At 42.9% G+C, this 23,038-nt stretch overlaps 1 protein-coding gene across 3 annotated transcripts in view; it reads right to left on the reverse strand.

The window, feature by feature from the left end:
* UBAC2 (UBA domain containing 2) overlaps window positions 1–23,038 on the reverse strand; it is a 273,789-nt gene that overhangs the window by 107,386 nt on the left and 143,365 nt on the right. For all 3 annotated transcript variants that reach the window (XM_073569527.1, XM_073569525.1, XM_073569526.1), the window contains exon 7: window positions 22,555–22,602. In XM_073569527.1, coding sequence (XP_073425628.1) covers window positions 22,555–22,602 — 48 coding nt within the window. The remainder of the gene's footprint in view (window positions 1–22,554; window positions 22,603–23,038) is intronic.

Below are 23,038 nucleotides of genomic sequence, written 5' to 3' on the forward strand. Positions count from 1 at the left end.
ATCTTATAGGGCCTTTGGGGGGAGTCTAGGGACAGAGATGTGTATATTGACAGGGTCCCTATTGGTCTGCAGAAAGTGTCAGACTAACCCTCAGCAGAAGTGAGAATCAGTGACTTCGAGGACAAAACATCCCAAATAAAACGAGACTCTTCCAGCAAATTCAGCAGATCTCAGCCCTACTTGCCAAGGTGAATGATACGGAAATTAGAAACAATAGATAGATTGAAATAATATAAGGTTGGTGGGAATCACTGAAAAATATGAAGGGAATAATCCTACTGAGTTTTAGTGAAATGGTTGTGCTAACTCTTTGGCACAGTATCTGTCCCTTCTCTATGCTGTGGAGAGAGCTCACATAATATCAGAACATTAGTGACACCAGGGACCCCTTTACGACCTGTCCTAATAAAATTCCTCCATTACCAGGACAGAGACACTATTCTTAAATAGTACGCAGCAAAGGAAACATTTCTTTTAATGTTTAAAAAATATCCTTTTTCCCAAGACTATTCCACTGAAGTCTCAAATCAGAGAGCACAGTATTTGGATATAAAACGTTGGCTACTCAATAGGCAAATTCCTCACTACATGTTTTATCCGGAAAGACTCATAGTGGTTGCCCTGGGAGAGACTTTCTATCTCGACCATCTTAAAGATCCGCACTGCTGGCTAGACCTGAATGAGCAAAGACTATGCTGCAGCCCGCAAACTGATGTTTTAGGATATTAAATCTGACTACATTTTTGACAAATTTACTATTTCACGCTTGATTTGTGAAAAATAATTTAAAGTGAAATCTATAGGAGAGGGTAAAATTTTTGCCCTTGACCATCCTAAAAAAAATAATTCCATTGGATGGATCTGAATGAGCAAAGATCACGCCATTATCTGCAACTTTGTTGTTTTAGAATTTCTAAGTCTGTTGCTATCAGGAACTACTTGATAGATTGTTGGAGCCATAACTTTTGTTAATTAACCGAGGGCCCAGTGGAACCACATATCCTTTTCTTATCCTCTTACTACAGGCACCCAAAGAACAACGTCTTGCGAATTTACTCTATGCCTGGTTGCAGGATGAACTGGTGTCTTTTTTCACCTGGCTGTTTTGTCTGTAAATGTAATTCTATGTGGTTTGTTTGGTGTTTTGGGGGTTATTGTGTGTTCAAAATAAGCTACACGATTCAGTAGACATTAATTATCAGCTAGTCCTTTAAGTTCAGACAGACACTGTGGAGTTCTGGTTTGGTGTCACATGGAATTTAATTGTGTCTCTTTCTAATATTTTCTTCAATCCATGCATAGACAAGACCTATAGCAGACAATGTTAATTTTCTGCCATGGAATGTCAGAGGTTTGGGTGTCACTGCTAATAGGTTAGCTATTATGGAAGCTATTCAGAACCATTCACCTGCAGTTGTATGCCTACAAGCAGATACGGACTGGGGCTGAAATTCAGCTCTGGTATTTGAAAGCACACAGGCCCATGCTGTCCATGTCCCCAAGCACTAGATATGATATATTACTAATATTACCCTGGATAGAAGAAAGCAAGATTTACTACAAAACCAATATTTCTAAGAAAATACTGGGGTTAATGACGGAGTCAGCAACTTCATGCTCCATCACAACTCTTAACAGTATGGGTGCCTTGAGAACACAGATTCTGTTAACTATGTGGCAGACAAGGCGGCCCACAACCAGACAGGCCCTTCTGGCATTTGCCAGAATCGCTAGATGGCCAGTCCAACCCTGCCTACAAGAAACACATTTAGAAAAAGACAAAATCACATTTATAAACATCTCATGGATCAGTAATGGCTTCCATTCTACTTTTGTAAGCTATTCCAGAGGAGTTAGTATCCTGATTCATAGATCTATCCCATTTTAAGATACTTCCCCTAAAATTGATGGGGATGGTAATTTTGTTACTATTCACTGCAGAATATTCTCTAAATAACTTCTATTAATTTGACAGCGGTATATATACAACAATAATGTGATGAAATGGATAGCAACATTTATAGATAAATGTCTGGAAGTTGCTGTACTTGTCATGGGAGACTTTAATGACATTATACATATTGGGACAGATATAAAACAAATCAGGCCACAAAGGAAGCCTCTATAATCAAGTTTGGCAAGCTCCTAATGGAAATGTCATTATCCGATCTCTGGACAGTCAAACATCTTATTACCCGTCAGTTTTCCTGCCATTCTAAATCACATGAAGCATTGTCATGCATTGATATAGTCCTGGGATCAGGACATACTCTGTCTCCTATAAAATCAGTACAGTATCTTACTAGAGCCTTATCATATCACTCACCCCTACTATTGTGCCTTTGCTTATTATCTACAGCCGAGTCATCCCTCACATTATGGACAGTGAATCCTTTTTGGATCCAAATTATAGCTATGCTACTGATGGAAGCATTCTCCAACATTACCTACAGGATAATATTGATTCAGGGTCTACTGAGGTTTTTTGGGACACCATGAAGGCATGTCTAAGGGGAGTTCTGATACAACCAATTAGTAACTCCAAAACTGAAACAAAACAATTTGGCGAATTCCTCCAAAACTGTGCCAAATCCACTGAGGAGCAGTTCATTCTTTCTGGGACAGTGGGAGGCATATTGGTATGGGAGGCTCAAGAGGCATATAACCAACTCCTCAAAAAAAAATTGCAATAATTTTTGTATAGTCAGCATAAATTGTTTAGAGAGGGGTAAAAAGCAGGGCACATATTAGCTGTGATCATTAATGCCGCTAATGCCTAGTCAGATACTTTGTTTATAGGGACCATAAGGAATAAAAAGGGATTAACGGGAACCTGTCAGCAGGATTATGCTCAGCAACCTACACACAGCATCAGGTTGGTGACGTTATACTGAATAAAATGATGCCTTGGTTGATGAAATCCGTCTTGTGGTGGTGGTTTAACCTCTTTGCGACCTTAGTCGTACTAGTACTGCACAGATTGCTTCCCTCCCTTTGATGTGTGCTCCAGCGGTGAGCCAGCATCTTTCCCAGCACATATCAGCTGTTTTGAACAGCTGACATGTGCCCGAAATAGCCGCGGCTGGAATCGCGATCCACCCACGGCTATTAACCCGTTAAATGCAGCAGTCAAATTGACAGCAGCATTTAATGCGGCGCGCTTCCGGCCATCGGGCCGGAAATCCGCCCTCCGGTGACCCTCGGGACGTGATCGCGGGCAACCAGTGGGTTGGCATGACAACCAGAAGTCTCCTGGAGACCTCTATGGTTGTCAGTGCCGGATTGCTATGAGCACCGCTCGGTGGTCGACGCTCATAGCAAGTCAACAATTCTGTTACATAGAGGTGATCTGATCATCGCCTGTATGTAGCAGAGCCAATCGGGTTATGGCAGCTTCTAGTCTCCCATGGAGACTATTGAAACATGACAAAAGTAAAAAAAAATGTTTTTAAAAATATTACAAAAAGTTAAAAAAAAATAAAAGTTTAAATCACCCCCCCTTTCACCCCATTCAAAATAAAACAATTAAAAAAATCAAACAAACACATATTTGGTATCGCTGCCTTCAGAATCGCCTGATCTATCAATAAAAAAAAGATTAACCTGATCGCTAAATGGTGTAGCGAGAAAAAAAAGTAAAAACGCCAGAATTATGTTTTTTCGGTCTCTGGGACATTGCATTAAAATGCAATAATAGGTGATCAAAAGATCATTATCTGGATCAAAATGGTATCAATTAAAAACGTCAGCTCAGCACGCAAAAAATAAGCCCTCAGCCAACCCGAGATCACGAAAAATTGAGACGCTACGGGTCTCGGAAAATAGCGCAATCTTTTTTTTTTTTTTTTTTTTACAAACTTTGGATTTTTTTTTTTTATCCCTTAAATAAAAAATAACCTAGACATGTTTGTAATGACCTGGAGAATCATAATTGCAGGTCTGTTTTAGCACTTGGTGAACATGGTAAAAAAAAAAATCCAAAAAACTGGTCACAAGGATGGTGATCCGAGTAAGGCAGCTTCCCCAGGAGAAAGGTCTGACAAGGAGTCAGCGTGTGGAGCAGGAGCTCCAGGAAGGTAACTCCAGAAAAGGGGGTTATAATAACAGCAGAGAAGTATCTGCCATTGGAACAGACTGTCGGTATTTATTATGTTCTGTTGATATATGTAATGAACTGTTCGGCGTGCGGTCACCCACGGTAGCAGGACGAAGTGAGATGTCTGGCGTGTTTAGTGACTGCGAGGTAAAGCCGTACATTATGAAGTGCTATGGACTATGTGAGGTCTGTAAAGTGTAACATGGCCTACAGAGGCCTGAATAAACCAAATAGACTCTTTGTGTGAGAAACCCAGTCCTGTGTGCTTTAATCCCGTTGCAAAAAGAGTGTCCCCAACACACACAGTAAGCGCTGTCTTACACAACATTATTCCCAGATAACATATGTGAGTCAGAAAGGCATGCAGGCATCTTCTCCATGCTGTTCCCATTTAGTTATAGCACTTTCCCATCCATTTCAGCTTTTTTCTCAGCTGACCTGTTTGTTGGGTCCAGCAGAAAAATATTCGGCTTTCCCATTGACTTGCATTGGATTCGTTACGAATACACGGATAATTAGAAATTATTCTAACCGAATTTCCTGACTCCAAATTATTTCACTATTCGATCATTACTATCCATAACCTTTTCATTTTTTCACTGAAGGAGCTGTGTGAGGGGGGCTTGCTTTCTGCGTGATGAGTCGATGTTTTTACTTGTACCATTTTGGACTACATAACATTTTTTAATCGCTTTTTTTTCCCTTCAATTTTTTCGAGTGGGAGTGAACAAAAAACAGAGATTCATAAATGTTTGTTTTTTTTTCACAACATTTACTACGTGGTAAAAGTAATCAGATAACTTTATACTTCGGAACATTAAGATCGCAGTGTTACCAGATAGATATACGTTTTTTTTTAGATTTTGCTCCATTTGCACACTAAAATCAATTTTTACAAACAATTTGTTTTTCCATCATCATACTCTGATTGTTGTAGTTTTTTTCATTTTTTTGTCGACAGAGCTATATAAGGCACAGACAAGAAGAAAGGAAACGGAGCACTCATTCGGTCTTTCTTGTTGAATTCCTTTAATCCATATTAGATGATAACAACATCTGAATAATGTGCATGATGCGGTGAGCAGGAAACAGGGGAGTGAGCAGGTGAACTAAGGACCCGTAGAATCCCAGTAACATTGCCAAACGGCTGTTGTCCGCCAGGCTGGTTCACCTGCTCACCGCATCATGCACTTTATTGAGATGTTGATATCATCTAATATGGAATAAAGGAATTCAACAAGAAAGAACGGGTGAGTGGCTCCATTTCTTTTCTTCTTGTCTGTGCAATATACTCTTACTGTATGTTTAAGTACCACCTAGAAGAGGTCTTTAATACTAAAAGTGTGAGGTATCACTTGAAGTGAAAGAAGCACAGTCATCAGCAGATATATTTGGTGCCTAATCTACTAAGTGGTGAACTATATAAGGATTTGGGGGGGTTTTTTTGCGGGACACTGATGCCATTTTTTGTGTGATTTTTTTAATCACTTTTTGCTCTATGTTCTGTGTGTCAGTTTGGGGAAAGGACTATATTTTTGGTGTGTTTTTTATTTTCAGTTTTTTACAGTGTTCACCATACGGGTTAAATAAAATGAAAGTTTTATAGATCGGTTTGTTTCAGATGCGACGATATCTAAATGTGTACTTTTTTCCCCCTTAATTCTGTTTTTACAGAAAAACATTTTTTCATTTTTATTCGTACTTTCAACTTTATTTTTTTTTTTTTTAAGATCTGTCAACCACACAGGCTCAAGGCAGAGCCTTACAGGCACTGTACCTGAGTGACCTTGCACCCATTATTTGGCCTGGTGCCACCATGGAGACAATCGGCATGAGCGATCACAACCACGTTGTGCCGATTGCAGGAGAGATTGAGTCCCCTCCCTCTTATAATCAGATTGATGCTTCTGTCACTATTGAGAGCGGCATCAGAGGGTTTAAACGCCAGCAATGAGTACTAGCACTAATCACAGATGTTACCGTAGGGTATAAGCTATGTTATATAGCTAACACCTGGGTATTTTGCCAACTCTGCTAGTGAGCTGGAGCAATTGCTGCGCCATATCTGTTATTCTGACTGACTCCCATTGTGGTAGGGCATATGTAAGTCTCTATGTGGTTTTAGCAACATTATATGTTAATCTTGCTACTTTTTTAGATTTTTTCAATAATAATAAAAGTTATTTTTATATTATATATAGCTTCCTCAGTTTTTTTGTGTAGTTTCAGCGTTATTTATCGGAAGCTGCTGGCTATAATTGGAGGGTGTTTTTAGGATGTACACCCATAATACTGCCTGATTTTATGTTCTGAAATTAAGAAGAGGGAAAGAAGGACATGCAGAAACATGTGTGGGTAGAACATCTTTACTGGGTTTGCTGTACTTGGCTTGAATGGCATTTCTTGGTTTGTTCTAGCAAAAATAAATTAGTCCATGCTCTTGTTTTTGATCTTTAATGGTTCACATTGTCAACTACAGCTTGTGACTTTAATGATTCACTTGAAATCATTATGCAAAATATATTTCATCACCTCCTGTATTTCATGACACAGAGAGCGTTAACGCTATCTATGTCCATATTCAATGTATCTCATGCTGAAGGTTGGTTTTTTTTAATTCCAGAATACAGAAATTCTTTACACATGACTTTATTGGAAACAAATAGCAACTAAAAATCAGTTGTATTCATATAAAAAGGGGTTGTTTTAGGCCTGTTTCACACTTCAGTCTTTTTGCCATCAGTCACAATCCGTCAAAGTGTGAAAAATTGGATCCAGTGCAGATTGTAAAAAACTGATGCACTGGATCCGTTTTTTCGACGGATCCGTTGCAGCAGCCACTGCAGGAAATTTAAAGGAATAGGATTCGAGAGAGAGAGACAGAGAGATGAGAGAGAGAGACTTTTCAGTGCCAGAACGGCATTTGGGGTTAAATTAAAGGAATAGAAATTTTTCAGGGCATGTTAAAATGAAAAAAAACAGATGGATTCCGTCATATGACGGACGGCGACGGATCCGTTACTGTCCGACTTTTAGACGGAGACAAAAACGTTCCCATGGATGTTTTTCTGGCCGACAGACACCGATTTTCCAACGGATCCATCGCATGATGGACGAAACGGAAGGCCATCCGTTGCTAATACAAGTCAATGAGAAAAACGACGGATTGTGACTGATGCAAAAAGACTGAAGTGTGAAACAGGTCTTAGTGACCAGTACCTGTACATGATTTCATGTAAACCTAATTCAGACGAAAGATATTTGCCGAAATTTCGGAGCCAAAATCTACAGCACGTGAATTCACTCTCAATCCATGCTCTCATATGCGGAAACACCGTTTTTTTCAGCATGTTTTCTGCAGTTGTCCCCATTAATATACATAGTGCCAATATGCACTGCTTTATTATTTTTGGAGAGTTTTCTCTTTATTTCTATGCATCTTTAGAGCAGTTTTGCCATACTTTATTATTTTTTTAGAGCAGAAACGTTGCAATTTCACACTTTTTTCATGTATTTCTTCCAGGCTCCCAATAGAAAACGATGCAACAAAATGCCCCCACAATATTTACAGTTCAGCATTGTCTTTAAATTTACAGATCACATCCATGTAACTTGAACTGTAAATGCAATGAATTCTTCATAGAAAAAAACACAGGGTTTACGCTACGTGGGTACATGGGTAATGTAGTCTTCAGGAGAGAAAAAAAAACGCTAAAACCTTTAGCAAGCTTTCTTCAAGTGTAGAGACCAGTGAAACATAGTGACGATATTGAAGCTTGTTCCTTTGATTGTTATAGATATATTAATTATTCTTTTTACTTGATGTAGGTCTAGAAATATTTGGACAGTGACACAAGTTTTGCCATTTTAGCCGTTTACCAAAACATATTCAAGTTGCAGTTATATAATCAATATGGGCTCTAAAGTGCAGACTATCAGCTTTAATTTGAGGGTATTCACATCCTAATTGGAGTAAGGGTTTAGGAATATGTAGCTGCCTCTTTTTAAAGGGACCCAAAGTAATTGAACAATTATCTCAAATGCTCTGCATAGGCAATTCCCTCTTAAATCCATCATCAATTGAACAGGTAAAAGGTCTAAAGCGGATTCTAAGTGTGGTATTTGCATTTGGAAGCTATTGCTGTGAACGCACAACATGCGATTAACGGAGCTCTCAATGGAAGAGAAAAAGACCATCATTGGGCTGAAAAAAAAGAAGAAATCCATCAGAGAGGTTGCAGAAATTTTAGGAGTAGCCAAATAAAGGGTTTGGTACATTCTGCAAAAAAAAGAGCGTCTTGGCAAGTTTGGGAACTCAAAAAGGACTGAACGTCCACGGAAGACAACAGTGGTGCATCATCGCAGAATCCTTTCCATGGTGAAGAAAAGCCCCTTCACAACATCCACCCAAGTGAAAACCTCTATAGGAAGTAGGTGTTTCAATCTACTATAAAGAGAAGATTTCATGAGAGCAAATACAGGGGGTTCACCACAAGGTGCAAACCATTAATCAGCCTAAAAAAATAGAAAGGCCAGATTAGACTTGCCAAAGAAAACATCTAAAGAAGCCAGCTCAGTTCTGGAAAAGCATTCTTTGGACAGGTGAAACCAAGATCAGCCTGTAACAAAATGATGGGAAGAAGAAAGTATGGGGAAGGCTTGGAACAGTTCATGATCCAAAGCACACCACATCCTCTGTAAAACATGGTGAAGACCTCGTGATGGTACGGGCTTTCATGGCTTCCAATAGCACTGGGACACTAGTGTTTATTAACGATGTTACTGAAGAGGTTTTTTTTTTATTAAGGCAAAGAAGTGGAATATTCTACAATGGCCGAGTCAATTTCAAGGTTGCAAGTCCATCTTCAGAGATCTTGATGTTCCTTTGTCCACAGTGCATAACCTAATCAAAACAGTTACAACCCATGGCACTGTAGCTAATCTCCCTCAAACTCAAGCTGTAATGCAGTCTCAGGGTGCATCAGTGTCCACACAAACTATCTGTCAACATTTGAATGAAATGCTATGGCAGAACCCACTGTTGATACAGACATAAAAAGCTAGACTGCAGTTTGCCAAAATGTATGTGAATAAGCCAAAATGCTTCAGCGAAAGCATTTTGTGAACAGATGAGATAAAGATAGACCTTTTTGGTAAAGCACATCATTCTACTATTTACCAAAAATGGAATGAGGCTGACAAAGAAAATAACATAGTACTTACAGTCAATTATGGTGGAGGTTCAAAGATGTTTGCTTCCTCTGGCACTGAGTGCTTTGACTGTGCGCAAAGAATTATGAAATCTGAAGATTACCAAAACATTTTAGAATTAAATATAGTGACCAATGTCAGAAAGTTGGGTTTGCATCCTAGATTATGGGTCTTTCAGCACAACAATGACCCCAAACATACTTTAAGAATCACCCAGAAAAGGATGAAAACAAAGCGCTGGAGCGGTCTGAAGGGGTCAGCAATGCGTCTGGATCTAAATTCCATTGAACACCAGTGGATAGATCTTAAAATTGCTGCTAGAAGGCACCCTTCAAATATGAGTGACCTGGAGCAGTTTTAAAAAGAAAAGTGGTAAAAAATGGCTATAGGAGGTGGGGGTGACTGCTCAGGTCACCCCCACTGTCCATATTTATAGAAACATACAGGCCATTAACACCCAGAAACTTATGAAGAACTTGCAGTCTTCATTGGCTCCTATCTCCTCCCTCTCATGTCCTGATTCTGTATTGAAGCATTACAATGAAACACTTCAAAGTGCCCTGGATGAATTTGCACCTCCTATACATAGAACACCACAGCACAGACGGCGACAACCCTGGCACACCCTGGAAACACGTTACCTGCAGCGGTGCTCCAGGTGTGCCGAACGTCTGTGGAGAAAATCCAACCTACCCGAAGATTTCATCCATTATAAGTTTATGCTTCGAACATACAACACTGCCCTTCACCTCTCAAAACAAACCTATTTCAACACCCTCTCATCACCTCACTGTCCAATAACCCTAAACGTCTCTTTGACACTTTTCATTCTCTACTCAACCCAAGAGTACAGGCCCCAACCACGGAGCTTCGAGCTGACGATCTGGCCAATTATTTCAAAGAAAAAATTGACCAGATCCGACAGGAAATTATCTCCCAATCACCTCATACCATGCACTGTCCTCCCTCCCCCACTGCATCTAGCTCACTCTCTGATTTTGAACCAGTCACAGAAGAAGAAGTAAGCAGGCTCCTTGCATCTTCTCGCCCAACCACTTGCACCAGTGATCCATTTCCGTCACATCTACTCCAGTCCCTTTCCCCTGCTGTCACCCCTCACCTAACTAAAATATTTAACCTCTCTCTCTCTTCTGGTATCTTTCCCTCCTCATTTAAGTATGCCATCATACATCCACTACTTAAAAAACCATCCCTCGACCAAAACTGTGCCGCTTCCCTTCATCTCTAAACTCCTGGAACGCCTGGTCCACTCCCGTCTTATCCACTATCTCTTTGATAACTCTCTTCTCTACCCTCTCCAATCCGGTTTCCGCTCTTTACACTCTACTGAAACTGCCCTCACTAAAGTCTCTAATGATCTACTAACAGCTAAATCAAATGGTCATTACTCCATGCTAATTCTCTTGGATCTCTCTGCAGCATTCGACACTGTGGATCATCAGCTCCTCCTCACTATGCTCCATTCCATTGGCCACAAGGACACCGTTCTCTCCTGGTTCTCCTCCTATCTCTCTGACCGCTCCTTTAGTGTATCTTTTGCTGACTCCTCCTCCTCTTATCTTCCCCTTGCTGATGGGGTTCCTCAAGGATCAGTCCTAGGCCCCCTCCTCTTCTCTTTGTACACTGCCCCTATTGGTCAAACAATCAGTAGATTTGGTTTCCAGTACCATCTCTATGCTGATGACACCCAATTATACGCTTCTTCTCCTGACATCACGCCTGCCTTTCTACAAAACACCAGCGATTGTCTAAATGCTGTGTCTAACATCATGTCCTCACTATATCTGAAACTGAACCTGTCAAAGACTGAACTCCTTGTGTTTCCTCCAGCTACTAATGTACCTATACCCAACATTGCCATTTCCAAGTGTGGTTCCATTATTACTCCCCAGCAACATGCCCGCTGTCTTGGGATCATACTTGACTCCGAGCTTTACTTTGTCCCCCACATCCGATCACTGGCTCGCTCTTGTTATCAGCACCTCAAAAACATTTCTAGAATTCGACCTTTTCTTACTTTTGACTCAGCAAAAACTCTTACTGTTTCTCTTATTCATTCTCGTCTCGACTATTGTAACTCTCTTCTAATCGGTCCCCCTCTTACCAAACTCTCCCCCCTCCAATCTGTCTTGAATGCTGCTGCCAGGATCATATTCCTCGCCAATCGTTACACCGATGCTTCTACCTTGTGCCAGTCATTACACTGGCTACCCATCCACTCCAGAATCCAGTACAAACTTATTACCCTCACCCACAAAGCTCTTCATGGCTCAGCACCACCCTACATCTCCTCCCTTGTTTCAGTATACCATCCTACCCGCGCCCTCCGTTTTGCTGATGACCTGAGGTTAGCATCCACAATAATCAGAACCTCCCTCTCCCGTCTCCAAGACTATACACGTGCTGCACCAATTCTTTGCAATGCACTTCCCAGGTCAATACGATTAGTCCCCAATCCCCACAATTTTAAGCGTGCCCTGAAAACTCATTTATTCAGACTGGCCTACCGCCTCAACACATTAACCTAATCTATCCCTGTGTGGCACAGCCAAAAGTTTTTACCATAACCAGGTTCCCAGCATCATGTTCCCACATGCTTTATGCATCCATTAGTCCTCTGTGTCTGTACTGTTACACACTTAACATTATGGCTGGTCCATACAATCAGGGCAACTGTTACCACACACCTTTCGTGTCTCCCCTTTTCCTCAAAGATTGTAAGCTTGCGAGCAGGGCCCTCATTCCTCTTGGTATCTGTTATGATCTATGTGATTATTGTTATGCTGTAATGTCTGTACAAGTCCCCTCTGAAATGTAAAGTGATGCGGAATATGTCGGCGCTATAGAAATAAAATGTATTATTATTATTACTACTATTATTTATTAAAAAGGGTGTGCAATCAAATATTAAGTTAAGGGAGCCAACAATTTTTTTGGAAACTGAGTAGTTGTTAGTTTCTACCAGAGAGGTTTCAGCTGAGTAAATCCTATTTTGTAGCCCTCTGCAACAGTCTGAAGTACCTATTGATTCTGAGTAATTTTCTGCCATCCCCTTAGACAATAAGAAACCTCCTCCCTACTCTTCTGGCATCAAGGTCTTCCCGTACTAGGGCCTAAACTGAACAGGGTCCCTCTACCTATACCCCCTTTGGGGTAGCTCTATCTGCCGGTCTTCACCTTTCCTTTATATGCCCACCTTTGAAAAAGGATGGGATCTATGAAAGGATGGGAATCGTTTCTTTCTTCCAGAAAACCCTTTTGTTTTCAGAGGCCTTCTTTAAGATCTCTAGCCACTGGGACATCAATTTGGGGATCTCTTCCCAAACTTTAACATTATAAGGCTAAACACTTCAGGATAACTAGTCTTTTCTCTGCATCCGTCCATTTCTCCATTATCATAGGCTTTATATGCTTATTGACAGGAAAGACCATATTTATTTGAGTCCTTAAGCCTCCAAAGATTTTGTCCTGAAAAGAGTGGGTCAATTCTGTCTCCTCAATTTTCATGGTGCTTATAACCGCTTGCAGGAACTCATCCGTATTTTTTGACGTGAAGTAGTACTTTTTCTTCTCCTCTGTAAGAACTGAAGTTACTCTCACTCCCTCTTCCAAGTCCTGTCAGAATAGTATGAGTCTTTGCCTTCATCAGAGCTTAATTACATTTCCCATCTTTTATGACGAGGCATAATATGCACTGGCTGAAAAGAAACCAGATTGGTAACCGTGCTCTGCACCTCTTCCCTTATTATTGGCCATGAAATAGGATTGTTAATTACTGACAATATTGGCAATGCAGTTGGCACATAATTGCTTCCTACAGTTAGGTCCATATATACTTGGACAGAGACAACATTTTTCTAATTTTGGTTCTAGTCATTACCACAATGAATTTTAAACAAAACAATTCAGATGCAGTTGAAGTTCAGAATTCCAGCTTTCATTTGAGGGTATCCACATTAAAATTGGATGAAGGGTTTAGGAGTTTCAGCTCCTTAACATGTGCCACCCTGCTTTTAAAGGGACCAAAAGTAATTGGACAGATTAAATAATTGTAAATAAAATGTTCATTCCTAGTACTTGGTTGAAAACCCTTTGTTGGCAATGACTGCCTGAAGTCTTGAACTCATGGACATCACCAGGCGGTGTGTTTCCTCCTTTTTGATGCTCTGCCAGGTTTTCACTGCAGTGGTTTTCAGTTGCTGTTTGTTTGTGGGCCTTTCTGTCTGAAGTTTAGTCTTTAACAAGTGAAATGCATGCTCAATTGGGTTGAGATCAGGTGACTGACTTGGCCATTCAATAATATTCCACTTCTTTGCTTTAATAAACTCCTGGGTTGCTTTGGATTTATGTTTTGGGCTGTTAGGCGTCAGGTTTCTGCGTCTGCTCTGCAGGAATCCACACCCTTACATTCTGCGGTCTCTTGCTGTTTATCTACCGCAGAGGAGATTGCCTTGCAGCAAATCTCTCCAGGGGCTAAGTCCCTCTGTCCTCCTACTGAGCATGCTCATGAGACGATTTCCCATTGGAGATCGGGAGTCATGTGCTCAGGTCCTGCTGCAAATCTCATTGGTCCATCTCGGAGATCTGGAAGCTTACGGAAGGTCCCGGCTGCTATAAAAAGCACGCATGGCCGTTCCGCCATGCGCTAGTATAGTCTCTAGTTGCTACTGTGTGAATGATGATGGATGTATGATTCTGGTGAATGACTCATTTGAAACCCCTTCCCTCTGCTATTACGTATGTGGACAGGGACTAAGTTCAAAGTCTGCGCCAGCGCGCCACTACTACATCATCCACAGTTGCTAGCGTCTAACATTGCGCTTGAGTACTAGCTTTGTTGTCTAGCGGCAGAGTCCTACGCTGCGCTGCAGTTGCAGCCCTCCTTGGCGTCCACAGTTGCGACGTCGCACGCACGGTAGGTCTAAACGGAGGCAGTTCCGCTGTCTTTGGCTCTGCTCCTGTGACCAGATACCGTGTGTGCATTTACTCTGAGTACTGTGACTCCAACAGGCTCAGCCTTATTGTATTCTTCTTTGTTGGCACCTCTGTGACTTAACAGAGATTGCTCTGCGCACCTGGGTGACGGTTAACCCACGTGCGCATTTCCGCCATATTGCTTGCCTGCCACCACTTAGCAGCAGTCATATCACCTACTGGACGGTGGACCCCGAGCGGCAAACGCACTTTATTATTTATTTTTATTTAGTGCGTTCCGCCGTTCCTAACATTATACTAGCACTAGGGTCTGGCTAGTGATGGCAGAACAGCAGCAACTCTTACAGTATATTCGGCAGCTGGAGGGCCGGTTGCCTACTCTTGAGAGTGCTATCTCAGCTGCGAAATCCACTGAAGCTGCTGTAAAGGCAATCACAGATGCGGTTTCACGTATGTCCACGTCCTCCCACGCGCCGACAGTTACCCGCCTCCCGTTGCCCGATAAATTTTCTGGCAATGGCGCCTCCTGTAGGGGTTTCGTCAGCCAGTGTCCTATCCAGCTGGAGTTACTGGCTGCGCGATTCCCTACAGAACGGGCCAAGGTGGGGTTTATTGTTTCCCTTCTGTCGGGCAAGGTGTTGGAGTGGGCTACGCCACTATGGGAGCATTCGGACCGCTGCTCAGTTTTAACAGCTATTAAGCAGGTCTTCCTGGGACCACGGGTCACGCACGACACCTCTCTTCAGCTACTTGCTTTGACTCAGGGATCCCTCTCGGTTAGTCAGTATGCCGTTCGTTTTCGGACACTGGCTTCCGAGCTGGAGTGGTCTGACAAAGCCCTCATCCCTGTGTTTTGGAGAGGTTTGGCGGAGCATGTTAAGGATGCTCTCTCTACCAGAGAGGTTCCTGCAAGTTTGGAAGAGCTGATTGCCATTTCCACCGGCATTGATCTCCGTTTTTCAGAGAACGGCCTGGAGCGTGCTCAATCCAAACGGAAGGTTACCTCGGCTCCCAACTTTTTTGAGCCTCTGGAACCACCCGAGCCTGAGACTCCGCTCCCAGAGCCCATGGATGTGTCTTGCGTCGTTCTCGAGGTGCGTCCGGCACAAAACTCCATTTGCGGTTACCATTGTCAACACGCTGTTTCTCAGGACAACAGTGCCCCGCAATGGCCAAACTCTGTGCCGCTGGGCAAGACCTTTGTCCCTCCCCGCCTTCGGCCGAGGGTTCTCGCGTGGGCACACGCCTCCAGGAGGGGTGGTCACTGTGGCTACATGCAGACCACAAAACTCCTGGCGGGGTCGTATTGGTGGCCGCACAGGGCTCGGGACGTTAAAAAGTATATTCGGGCCTGCGCCTTTTGTGCTCGGAATAGCTTCCTTAAACAGAGAGTGGAGATGCCAGCCGACACACTGCAGCGTTCCACTTTAGCCTCTGCTCCTGGCGATTTTGCCGCCCCCGTTGTCTCCCAGGCGTCCCTTCTCAAATCTGGCGACCTTGCTGCCTCTGATGCCTTCCACGTGTCACGGTTTTCCTTGTCACCTACCGGGACATCAGACTTGCCTTCGGACGGGTCTGAGGCCTATGCCCCTGACGGGCACAAGGTGGTGGATCGAAAGGCTCAGGGAGGAGGGGGCCCTAGGAGGGGGGTAATGTTAGGTGTCAGGTTTCTGCGTCTGCTCTGCAGGAATCCAGACCCTTACATTCTGCGGTCTCTTGCTGTTTATCTACCGCAGAGGAGATTGCCTTGCAGCAAATCTCTCCAGGGGCTAAGTCCATCTGTCCTCCTACTGAGCATGCTCATGAGACGATATCCCATTGGAGATCGGGAGTCATGTGCTCAGGTCCTGCTCCAGATCTCATTGGTCCATCTCGGAAATCTGGAAGCTTCCGGAAGGTCCCGGCTGCTATAGAAAGCGTGCATGGCCGTTCCGCCATGCACTGGTATAGTCTCTACTTGCTACTGTGTGAATGATGATGGATGTATGATTCTGGTGAATGACTCATTTGAAACCCCTTCCCTCTGATATTACGTATGTGGACGGGGACTAAGCTCAGAGTCAGCGCCAGCACGCCACTACTACATCATCCACAGTTGCTAGCGTCTGACATTGCGCTTGCGTACTAGCTTTGTCGTCTAGCGGCAGTGTCCTACGCCGCGCTGCAATTGCAGCCCTCCTTGGCGTCCGCAGTTGCGACGTCGCACGCACGGTAGGTCTAGACGGATGCAGTTCCGCTGTCTTTGGCTCTGCTCCGGTGACCAGATACCGTGTGTGCATTTACTCTGAGTACTGTGACTCCAAAAGGCTCAGCCTTATTGTATTTGTCTTTGTTGGCACCTCTGTGACTTAACAGATTGCTCTGTGCACCTGGGTGACGTTAACCGACGTGCGCATTTCAGCCATATTGCTTGCCTGCCACCACTTAGCAGCAGTCATATCACCTACTGCACGGAGGAGTCCGAGCGGCGAATGCACTTTATTATTTATTTTTATTTAGTGCGTTCCGCCGTTCCTAACAGGGTCATTGTCCATCTGTAGTATGAAACGACGACCAATCAGTCTGGCTGCATTCGGCTGGATCTGAGCACACAGTATGGCTCTGAGTACCTCAGAATTCATTCGGCTGCTTCTGTCCTGTGTCACACCTTCAATAAACACTAGTGACTCAGTGCCACTGGCAGCCATGCATGCCCAAGCCATCACACTGCCTCCTCTGTGTTTTACAGATGATGTGGTATGCTTTGGATCATGAGCTGTACCATGCCTTTGCATACTTTTTTCTTTCCATCATTCTGGTAGAGGTTGATCTTGGTTTCATCTGTCCAAAGAATGTTCTTCCAGAACTGTGCTGGCTTTTTTAGATGCTTTTTTAGCAAAGCCCAGTATAGCCTTTTGATTCTTGATGCTTATGAGTGGCTTGCACCGTGCAGTGAACCCTCTGTATTTACTTTCATGCAGTCTTCTCTTTATGGTAGATTTGGATATTGATACGCCTACCTCCTGGAGAGTGTTGTTCACTTGGTTGACTGTTGTGAAGGGGTTTCTCTTCACCATCGAGATTATTCTGCGATCATCCACTACTGTTGTCTTCCGTGGGCGCCCAGGTCTTTTTGCATTGATGAGTTCACCAGTGCTTTCTTTATTTCTCAGGATGTACCAAACTGTAGATTTTGCCACTCCTAATGTTGTAGTAATTTCTTGGATGGGTTTTTTCTGTTTTTGCAGCTTAAGGATGGCTTGTTTCACCTGCATGGAGAGCTCCTTTGACCGCATGTTTCCTTCACAGCAAAACCTTACAAATGCAAGCACCACACCTCAAATCAACTCCAGGCCTTTTATCTGCTTAACTGAGAATGACATAACGAAGGGATTGCCCACACCTGTCCATGAAATAGCCTTGGAGTCAATTGTCCAATTACTTTTGGTCCCTTTAAAAACAGAGTGGCACATGTTAAGGTGCTGAAACTCCTAAAATCTTCATCCAATTTTAATGTGGATACCCTCAAATGAAAGCTGAAAGTCTGAACTTCAACTGCATCTGAATTGTTTTGTTTAAAATTCATTGTGGTAATGTCTAGAACCAAAATTAGAAAAATGTTGTCTCTGTCCAAATATATATGGACCTAACTGTATATGATTCTTAAAATTTGTTATTACATGTAGCACATCTTTTGGCTCTCTTTATTGCAAACGTACCAGACCCTTTAGGGGCTCCTTTGTCCCACAACAAATCAAGATAGGGAACACTAAAGTTTACTGGACTTTACTAGACGAATAACACCACTCTACTACACTTACATGACTCAGGAATTGCTCAGAAGGCACTCCCAAATGGGCAAGATTAGTTCCCTCCATAGAGCCAGTAGTTGCACAAAAGTCCTATTGCAGATCAGCAAATATATATGATCTGACGCCCATTCAATTAACACCGTGCCCTCCAGTAATCGTGCTCCCCGTTTCGTGTGCAGTCCACGCTGGAACACTTGTCAAGCCTGTAGATCTTTGCACTGCCTCTCCGAGAAACCAGAAGTTCCATCCAGAAAAGCACGTATCTAATAGGTCACCAGAAGCTAAGGAATGTGAGCTCTGGGGGGCATAGAGAGAATCAGCTGAAACCAGGAGCCTCGTCCTGTTCGACTAGTCAGGCTGAGGGACTTCTACCCAGATCGGTGTCAGCCACAAAACTCTTGACAGGAGGAAAGAAAGGACGTATCCCCCTGATCCTACTGAGCCCGTCATGAATGGTAAGCTTTATGCATATGTGCACCTCTCATGCATCTATCCTCCTAGGGACTGGGAAAAACACTGGTATGTGAGGGCAGGAGGGGATATTAAACCACTTGTGTGTTTTACTGTCCCAACAGAGTATAGAAGAACTACCTCTTGGTGTGTTTTCAGGAAAAGGAGAGGTCATGTGCACAACCACACTGAACAACATGAGTATGAGTGCTATCTGTCAAAACTATGGATAGTTCTCGCCCGATTTATAAAGTTGTGTATATGAGCCCTAGTAATAAGGAAAAAGGTGTAACAGGACACAAAAACATAATAATGAAAAAAGTCTTGCTGTTTCATCCTATTAAGTATCCATCAATAATGAAAAGAATGAGCCACATAAAGTAAAACTATGTAAGGCACAAAAATAGCATATCATTAAAGACATCAGTCAATGAAGTGAAGCCTCTTCAAATAAATATATACGTAAAAAGTATAGTTTTATAAAAATACAAAAAGTAACCACAGTAACAGATGGAAATAGATCACATTCTCCATATATTTCATTTTTATATACACATAAAAAATGAAAAAAAATAAAAATAAACATAATTCCTAAAACAGATCCCCTAGCTTAATGTGTATCACCTCAAGTACAACAAAAGCCAGAGCCAACACAGGAACGAAAGAAATTTAAGGGCCAACAACAACTTTTTCTTCTACAGATAAGTAGCATGTAGAAGGTGAGTTTTCTAGCTTCTTTCACTTGATGTTGGTGCTGTGTGGCAGCCATTGCTGCTGTGATATTGTATCTGTGATCATGACTAAGGGTGAGTGTTGACCTGAAATGCGTAGATGTGACCGTTACATCGATGATAGACCACCTGTCATTGTGAATTTTTAAGTCCTGTGTATGGATTTTATCTAAATAGAGAAGGATCTGTTCGTGAAGCTGGATTATTTCTTCATTTATTGTGTCTGTGAGGCGCTGTGACCTGGAATCATGGGGACTCAGCCTCCCAGCATCGGTGCAGTTACGTACAAGGTTACCTGCCCTGGTACACGGCGCCACACCTTTCAGGCTAAGGACCCGATGAGAGGTTCACCGTGACGTGGTAGTGGGCTTCATGCAGTACGATCACAATGTTAAACTAAGAACTTCATATTCAGTTTTGTAAATTCTTGCCTGGTGAAATTAGATCAGTGTATGATTTTTGGAGGTTGCCATACTGTGGCATTTGACTTTTTTTGCACACTGATAGACTTGAATGGCCGAGTCTCATTTGATTCATGGAAGAAACTAGCGTATGCTGCAAATTTTTTTTTCATACACAGATTCAGATAAGGAAACAAAATTGTTCGACTGTATAGCACTCGGTCCAAAAATACGGTTGTGTGCACAAGTCCTTATAGAGATTAAGAAAACTGTTGTCGGTACTTAGTCCTGACATGATGAAAAGAAATAGTGAGCAGCTCAACTCTCTCTGTACAACAGAGTCGCCCTCTCATGTGGGTGTGAGTTATTTGGAAAGCTTAGATAAGTAGAACTTATCCCGTCTGTTAGATCAGCTCTACTGCCCTTCGAGTGAAGAAACCTTTTCAATTAGGACTTAAAATACACTTGGAAAGGTGTTTCTATCATGAGGAGTGAATTAAACATGCCTAGCATTTTGTATTTAAATTTAGATTAACCATGCGAAAAACTTAAAACTTCTGGAGTATGTGTAAAAGGTTAAAGATTACAAAGGAAAAGCATGCATGACATACATCACAGACTGAAAACTATATACCATATATACTCGTGTATAAGCCGACCCAAGTATAAGCCGACCCCCCTGGGAAAACTTATTGACTTGAGTATAAGCCTAGGGTGGAAAATGCAGCAGCTACTCGTAAATTTCAAAAATAAAAATAGATACCAATAAAAGTAAAATTAATTGAGACATCAGTAGGTTAAATGTTTTGAATATCCACATTGAATCAGGAGCCCCATATAATGCTCCATACAGTTCATGATGGCCTCATAAGATGCTCCATACAAAATACACCCCATATAATGCTGCACAAAGGTTAATAATGGCCCCCTGAGATGTTCCATAGAATAATATGTCCCATATGCTGCTCCATAAAGATTATGGCCCCATAAGATGTTCCATAGATTATGCCCCATAAGATGCTCCATAAATTATGCCCCATAGATTATGCCCCATATGCTGCCCCATAAGATGCTCCATAGATTATGCCCCATATGCTGCCCCATAAGATGCTCCACAGATTATGCCCCATATGCTGCCCCATAAGATGCTCCATAGATTATGCCCCAGCTCTGCTCCAAAAAGGTTATGGCCCCATATGCTACTGCGAATAAAAAAAAATGACATACTCACCTCTCATCGCTGGGGGCCAGGTGCCGGTGTCATGAGCAGGTGGGAACCCCAGCGCGCTATGGGGGACAGGTGCCGGTGTCACCGCTGTCTCAGGGCTCTGGCACCTGCAATATTCACCTGTCCCCGTTCCTCCGCCGCGCGCCGCTCTGTCTTCCGGGTCCCTCTGTCAGTGACTGTTCAAGCAGAGGGTGAGACCCACACTATTTCATTGCGCCCTCTGACCTGAACATCACAGCCATAGAACGCGGAGGACAGAGCGGTGCGCAGCGGTGGAACGAGGACAGGTGAATATCGCATATACTTACTCCCTCCTGGCGCGGTCTCTGCAGCCCCTTCTCTCACGGTCTCGGGCAGCTCTTCCTTCAGCGATCACGTGGTACCACTCAATAAAGTCATGAATATGCGCATATTCATGACTTTAATGAGTGGAACCATGTGACCGCTGAACACAGGTGGCGGAGGCTGTTATGAATGGGTCACTGAGGAGATTAGCAGGCCAGGCTAAGCCACAGAAAACCAGAGAGGTTGGTAACTAAGCAGATGCAGACCCCTGATCCTGTCCACACAACTAGCAGTAGCCGTGGAGCGTATCTACGATGAACCTAGATGCCTCGGCACAGCCGGAGAGCTAACTAAGCCTAAAGCAAGAAAGGGGAAATCTAAACTGCCCCAGAGCAGACCCCAAAGGAATAGACAGCCCCCAAACATATATTCACGGTGAAACAAGATGAAAACACAAACGCAGGCAGAAAAATAGACTGAGCAAACGATGGGGCCCATACTGACTAGACGAGACAGGAAAGGAAAGACACTGTCTGCAATCACGCAAAAAACCCAGCAAAAAGTCCAAAAGTCTGATGCACAAAAACACTGAAGTCACACGACTTCGCCCACTATATCAGCACTTTGGTATATTCTAAAAGCAAAGCAAAAAGACCAATATAAAAGGGGACAAAACAAACTGGCACATGCAGTAACATATGGGCGGTGATTCAGCAGAGCCCCAGCCAGAGCCAACTGACCCGCACAAAGCAGAGATAAACAAAACCAGATCAAATGCAAACAGAATAGCAAATCAACCACTTAGCTGAACATGCAGGGAAAGAGCAAGAGACATCAGACCTCAGGAGGCACAGGAAGAAAATCACCAGCAAGGATAGCGAGAGTCAGCTGTCTTAAATCCCAATCAGAAACTCCAGATCTCCAATCGTCTTCCTCATTATCAGGTGGCAAGCCTCTGTCAATCAGATCAGCTCCACTACCTCCAGTAACCACCAGAGGGAGCCCAGAAAGAGAATTCTCAATCTGACCAGCTCCACTATCTTCAGTAATCACCAGAGAGAAGCCAGAGAGAGAATTTGCAACAGGAGACCTTGGGAGAAGCAGGGGGGCTGCAGAGACGTGCCAGGAGGGGGTAAGTATGATCTCACACCCCCGCTCCCCCTCCCCCGCCAACCCCCTGGTGTATATGACTCGATTATAAGCCGAGAGGGGGACTTTCAGCCCAAAATAATGGGCTGAAAATCTCGACTTATACTCGAGTATATAGGTATATGAATTTTGACATATTGTACATGTAAAAAAAAGAGTTACTGTGCTCTTACTGTAGCAGTTAGATAGGATATGAATGCAAATATTATAGACAGATGAGTAGACACTATATGTATTTTTATAAATGGGGACTTACCACACCACTTAGAGCAACCACCAGCATATAGGGACTTGATGTCAGGAGCTAAAAAAGGTCAATAAAAGTGTCAGAATAGTAACTCAATCACTGAACTCATTTTCTTAAAACGACAAAGATGTCACAATGCAGCAAAATATTCAAATGCAGAAAAGTGTAAATACACACCTAGCCATACAAATTTAATGACTTTTACTTTTTTATAGGGAACTGATCAGTAACATTCCCCATGTGCCAGGAAACATAGTGCAGGATAGTGCGCTATAAAACATTGCCAAGGATACCTAATTCCGCGCTGCCACCAATGTATAGAAGTTTGGCTTTTATTGATATGTAAATTATGGCGTTCACTTACAGTATATGGCTCCGATTCACTTCTCTCTCTGGCACGGCTCCCCGACTTCTTGATTGATAGTGGAGAGGCTAGGTCACATTATGCAGAAAAGTCTCTGCCTACACTGTTAATTAAAGGGGGTTTTACACA

Source organism: Dendrobates tinctorius, unplaced genomic scaffold, assembly GCF_039654945.1.
Source record: "Dendrobates tinctorius isolate UK_male_01 unplaced genomic scaffold, ASM3965494v1 ptg000026l, whole genome shotgun sequence".
NCBI classification, from domain to species: Eukaryota; Metazoa; Chordata; class Amphibia; order Anura; family Dendrobatidae; genus Dendrobates; species Dendrobates tinctorius.